Source organism: Vicia villosa, linkage group LG5 (genome assembly GCF_029867415.1).
Source record: "Vicia villosa cultivar HV-30 ecotype Madison, WI linkage group LG5, Vvil1.0, whole genome shotgun sequence".
Lineage (NCBI taxonomy): Eukaryota > Viridiplantae > Streptophyta > Magnoliopsida > Fabales > Fabaceae > Vicia > Vicia villosa.
Window position 1 is genome coordinate 58,957,520 of NC_081184.1, and position 6,575 is coordinate 58,964,094.

General features: G+C 41.6%; 1 protein-coding gene across 1 annotated transcript; it reads right to left on the reverse strand.

Moving 5' to 3' along the window:
• Window positions 1-4,696: 4,696 nt before the first annotated feature.
• LOC131606657 (uncharacterized) lies at window positions 4,697-5,872 on the reverse strand (the record flags this gene model as incomplete). The annotated part of the gene is made up of 1 exon (XM_058878834.1): window positions 4,697-5,872. A coding segment is annotated over one exon (1,176 nt), but the record flags the coding sequence as incomplete, so codon positions are not given.
• Between the last annotated feature and the right edge of the window lie 703 nt (window positions 5,873-6,575).

Sequence of the window (6,575 nt, forward strand, 5' to 3'; positions counted from 1 at the left end):
TCGACTTACCGAGCTGTTCTTTTCTTTTTTAGACAAAGTATTTCTTGACTGCATCAGCATTCACAGGATGTGGGAGTTCATCACCATCCATGGTTGTAAGAGTCATGGCGCCGCCAGAAAATGTTCTTTTGACAACATACGGGCCTTCGTAATTAGGAGACCATTTGCCCCTAGAATCTGGTTGAAAAGACAAGATCTTTTTAAGCACGAGGTCGCCTTCTTGAAATTCACGAGGTCGAACCTTTTTGTTGAAAGCTTTTTTCATCCTTGCTTGGTATAACTGTCCATGGCATAGAGCAGTCATACGTTTTTCTTCGATTAAGTTCAACTGATCGTATCTGCTTTGACACCATTCAGCCTCTGATAACTTAGTCTCCATGAGGACTCTCATTGATGGTATTTCAACTTCTACGGGGAGCACAGCTTCCATGCCGTATACTAGAGAAAAGGGAGTTGCCCCTGTTGAAGTACGCACTGAAGTACGGTACCCATGTAAAGCAAATGGCAGCATTTCATGCCAGTCTTTGTAAGTGGCGACCATTTTCTGGACAATCTTCTTAATGTTCTTGTTGGCAGCTTCAACGGCGCCATTCATTTTTGGTCTGTAAGGAGAAGAGTTATGATGCTCAATCTTGAATTCCTCACGCAATTCTTTCATCATCTTGTTGTTTAAGTTTGAACCATTGTCAGTAATGATCTTGCTGGGAATACCATATCGGCAAATGATGTTATTCTTGATAAACCTCACAACCACTTGTCTTGTAACATTGGCGTAAGATGCTGCTTCGACCCATTTGGTGAAGTAATCAATTGCTACCAAGATGAAACGATGACCGTTTGAAGCTTTTGGTTCGATCATTCCAATCATGTCAATACCCCACATGGAGAAAGGCCACGGAGATGAGAGAACGTTGAGTAGAGTCGGTGGCACATGGATCTTATCTGCGTAGATCTGGCACTTGTGACATCTCTTCACGTGTTTATAACAGTCAGATTCCATTGTCAACCAATAGTATCCAGCTCTTAACATTTTCTTGGACATTGCATGCCCATTTGAATGAGTTCCAAAGGACCCTTCATGCACTTCATGCATTAACATGTCTGCTTCGTGTCTGTCCACGCATCTGAGCAAAACCAGGTCGAAGTTTCTTTTGTATAGCACATCTCCGTTCAGGAAGAAACTGCCAGAAAGTCTCCTTAGAGTTTTCTTATCTTTGTTTGATGCCCCAAGTGGGTACTCTTGAGTTTGAAGGAAGCGTTTGATGTCGTGGAACCACGGTTTATCATCGATGACTACTTCAGTTGCAAACACATAGGCGGGCCTTTCGAGGCGCGTGATTCTGACTGTAGGCATATCATTCCAGTGATTGACTTTAAACATGGAAGATAGAGTAGCCAAGGCGTCTGCCATTCGATTCTGATCTCGAGGTATATGATGCAATTCAACCTTGTTGAAGAAAGTCAACAGACGTCTTGCATAATCTCTGTAAGGAATCAAGCCAGGGTGGTAAGTTTCCCACTTGTCTTTGATTTGGTTGATCACGAGGGCTGAATCTCCATATATGTCTAGGATCTTGATCCTTAAATCAATGGCTTCTTCGAGACCCATGATACAAGCTTCGTATTCTGCGATGTTGTTGGTACAATCAAATAGCAATCTGGCAGAGAACGGGATATGAGTACCCTTGGGAGTGATGATGATTGTCCCAATTCCATTGCCAAAAGCGTTTACTGCTCCATCAAAAATTAGGCCCCATCTTGATCCAGGCTCAGGACCTTCTTCAGGTAACGGTTCGTCACAATCTTTCATCTTCAAGTACATGACATCTTCGTCAGGAAAGTCAAACTTGAGAGATTGATATTCATTAATTGGTTGATGCGCCAAGTGATCGGCGAGAATGCTTCCTTTGACCGCTTTTTGAGCACGGTATTCAATGTCATACTCGGATAACAGCATTTGCCATCGGGCAATCCTTCCTGTTAAGGCAGGCTTTTCAAAGACATACTTGATCGGATCCATTTTGGAGATTAACCAAGTAGTATTGTTGATCATGTACTGGCGGAGACGTTTTGAAGCCCAGGCCAAAGCACAACATGTTTTTTCGAGCATGGAGTAACGAAACTCACAGTCTGTGAATTTCTTACTCAAGTAATAGATGGCATGCTCCTTCTTACCGGTTTCATCTTGCTGTCCAAGCATACAACCCATGGATTCTTCTAACACAGTAAGGTACATGATTAATGGTCTTCCTTCAACTGGAGGAATCAATATTGGTGGTTCTAACAGGTACTCTTTGATACTGTCGAACGCTTTCTGGCAATCTTCAGTCCATACAACCCCTTGATCTTTGCGGAGAAGCTTGAAAATTGGCCCACATGTAGCAGTCATTTGAGAGATAAACCTGGAGATGTAGTTTAATCGTCCGAGAAACCCTCTTACTTGCTTTTCAGTTTTCGGTGCAGGCATCTCTTGAATAGCTCTGACTTTGTCGGGATCTACTTCAATACCTCTTTGGCTGACAATGAAACCCAAGAGTTTTCCAGATCTAACCCCAAAAGTACATTTGTCAGGATTCAAGCGAAGCTGATATTTTCTTAGTCGTTGAAACAACTTCAAAAGGTATTCAATATGTTCTTCTTCTGTGCTGGACTTGGCTATCATGTCGTCCACATAAACTTCAATTTCTTTATGCATCATGTCATGAAAGAGAGTAGTCATTGCTCTTTGGTAAGTTGCGCCTGCATTCTTTAATCCAAACGGCATCACTTTGTAGCAAAAGGTACCCCATGGGGTGATGAAAGATGTCTTCTCCATGTCTTCAGGAGCCATCTTAATCTGATTATAACCAGAGAACCCGTCCATGAAGGAAAAGACGTTGAACTTAGCGGTGTTATCAACCAGCATGTCGATATGTGGTAATGGAAAGTCATCTTTTGGACTGGCTTTGTTCAAGTCACGGTAGTCAACACACATTCTGACTTTTCCATCTTTCTTCGGAACTGGCACTATGTTGGCCAACCATTGAGGATACTCAGAGGTGACAAGAAAACCTGCGTCGAGTTGCTTTTGAACTTCCACTTTGATCTTGTTTGCCATATCAGGGTGAGTCCTTCGCAATTTCTGCTTAACTGGTGGACATTCTGGCTTCAATGGCAAGTAATGCTGAACAATATTGGTATCCAACCCAGGCATGTCTTGGTAGGACCAGGCAAACACGTCAACATATTCTTTGAGAAGGTCTGTCAACTTACTCTTGATATCAGCATCAAGCAGTGATCCAATGGTCACTTCTTTTTTGTCTTCTTCAGAACCCAAGTTGATCTTTTCTAAAGGCTCTTTGTGAGGCATAATGGCTATTTCCTCGTGCTTAAGTAATCGAGAGATCTCGTCCGGGATCTCCTCTTCTTCCTCTTCTTCGGCTTCGAACACAGGAAACTAAAAGTTGGGAGAGGGCATTGGGTTATTGCATTCAATGGGTTTATCAATAGTAAATCTGCACATGTGATTTATATCTATTTCAGAAAATTTATGAATGCAGGAGTGTATGCAGATTTTTTTTGAAAAAGTTTTTTTTATTTTATTTATTTTGGTTTTTTAGGATTACCATTTCCAGAAAAAAGCAAAAAAATAAAACACATAGTGTAGGGAATTCAAAATGACGCTTTATTTATGATTCATTTTTGAAACAAAGCCCTAAACACAAACTCATTTGTCTTGGGCAGGACAAAGAGGGAAACTTTTAAAACAAAGCCCTATACACAAAGTTATTTGGGCGGAACATTTAAAAGCGAAGCCCTATAAAACATCTCTCTGCTTTGGGCAAGGCAGGAGGTCAAAATAACAGCGAGGTGATTACTTTGAGCGGCGAACAACATTCGGAACGTCGATAGCTTTCCAGTAGCAACGAACTCCTCTGTGTATTATGTATTCAGGAAAATTCTCCCCAGAGTTGTCTTCAGTATTGACATTGACCGCTGGTCGAGCAGGATTTGAAGGTCCTGGTTTGTCACCCTTGTTCTTTGTAGAGTTGAAACGGTCTTCTTCTACTTCTTGAAGAGCATATGATGAGTCACAATCTTCAGAATTTTCAGGATGTATTTCCCAGTCTTCAGGATGAAGAGACTCATTGTCAGCGACACTTTCCGAGTCAGTTGCGGGACCATCTTCCCCTTCATCTTCAAAAATGGCATTTATGTGATAATAACCATCTTCAGGATTGTTAATCTTGGTAGATGCATTGAATCCGAAATCTCCAGTAATTTCAGGTTGCTGAGAAAATTGACAAGGCTGATAAGCCTCTTCTGGTTGACTATTATATTCAAAAGAATCTCCCCATCCAGTTGGTTGGATATCCTCAATCGCAATCTTGTAACTTTCAGGTGCAGTATACTTCACCATGTAATCAAATTTTCCACTTGGTTGTCCCAATGTGTCCCATATTTCTGCAGGAACAGGCTCAGTTTCTTTGCCTTTGGGTTTCTCCGAAGGAGGATATGGTTCTTCCTGAGATATGTATCCTGAGTCATTGAGATAACACTTTCATTCTTCTTCAGTATCAGGTAGACCTTCTTCGATGCATTCTTCAATAAGGACATTAACCTCTTGAGGAATTGGGTTAAGGAATCCTCCACTAATGAATGTTTCTTTGATCGGACGAAGGGTTTCATCCTTCTTGGTGTAGTTTGAGAATGTTGGTGAACATCCGAGACCTGCTCTAGTTTCATTCTTGGTAGGGATCACAACTTGCCCCCAGCCAGTGGTAGTTCCATCCTTTACTACTTTTACTGCCTCTTTGTAAGAAGAGATTGATGCTTTCTTTTTGGAAGATTCGTCTTCTAAAGAGAGACCTTGGAACTGCGTTCCTTCCTCACTATCAGCACTAATGAAAGAGAAATTGGATAAATGACTCACCATCAAGGCTTGTTCTCCACTTATCGTTACCAATTTTCCATTTGTTACAAATTTTAACTTTTGATGGAGCGTAGAAGTTACTGCCCCTGCTTCATGAATCCATGGTCGTCCTAACAAACAGCTATAAGCAGCTTGAATGTCCATGACCTGGAAGGTGATTTGAAATGTATGTGGACCAATTGTCATGGGAAGGTTGACTTCGCCGATAACAGATTTTCGCGATCCATCAAATGCTTTGACAACTACACCACTGAACTTCATAGGCATTCCTTGGTAAGACAAGCGAGCAAGAGTCGTCTTTGGCATCACATTCAAGGAAGATCCGGTGTCTACCAACACATTGGACAAAGAGTCTGACTGACAGTTCATAGAAATGTGCAAAGCAAGATTGTGATTTTTACCCTCCTCGGGGAGTTCTTCATCACAGAAACTTAAATTGTTACAAGCTGTTATGTTAGCTATTATCCCATTAAAGTGATCAACAGTCACATCATGATCTACAAAAGCTTGATCTAAGACCTTCATCAGAGCTTCCCTGTGGGCTTCTGAGTTTAAAAGCAATGAAAGTATTGAGATTTTTGAAGGAGTCTGCATAAGCTGATCCACAATCTTATATTCACTTCTTTTGATAAGTTTCAAAATTTCATCAAAGTCAGGATTGACATTGGTTCCACTGGATTGACCAACATCAATGTTTGTATTACTGACAGGAGTTTCCACAGGATTCCCTACTGGTGTATTGACAGGACTTTGCCTGGTTGTAGGAGCGACAGGCTGCTTTGGAGGTAGTGGAGTATACACACGTCCACTTCTTGTTACTCGACTCACATCGGCTATATTCACGACAGATGAAAGAGTAGGTAAAGGAACTTCTTGCCCATCTTTTATCATTGTGGCATTGTAGTTGTATGGAACTGCCTTGTCAGAGTCATAAGGAACAGGTCCAGGTAGACAAATGATCAAAGGAGCAATAGGAACCTTCGGCTTGTTGTAAGTAACTTCCATGCACTCAGGCATGTTGAAATGAGGAACGATGACGTTAACTGTAGGCATTTCCGAGTTGATATCTGAGACTAAAAGCTCATGCGGATAACATCCTATCATGTTAACTTCATTTTCATCCCTATTTCTGTAGATCTCAATAGTACCATTATCTAGCAAAACTTGGAGATCTCTTCTCACAATCGAACATCCGTGAGGATCCACACAACATATTCTACAGGAACCGTATTGATGCTGGCGAAAATTCTGCCCCCGACAAAGAGTGGCGTGCATTTGTACCAAATCTGCTCTTGAGAAGTTGATATTATAGACTCGGTATTGGCCAGGACATCCATATACCATGTTTACAACATGCCCTCCATGATTGGGCAGCGGATTTGCTTGCACATTAGGATTCAAATTTCTGAAAGAGAGAAGATTAGATCTAACCAACCTCTGAACTTCATATTTCAAAGCTATGCAATGCTCAAGATCATGGCCAGGTGCCCCTTGATGATAAGGGCATGAAACCTCAGCTTTGTACCACCATGGGAGTCTCTCAGGTACTGGTGGTGGTGCTTTAGTTTGAATAAGGCCTCTTTCAATCAGTGCAGGGTACAATTCTGTGTAGGTCATCGAAATCGGATCGAACTGTGGAGCTCTTTGTACTCGATTCTGATTA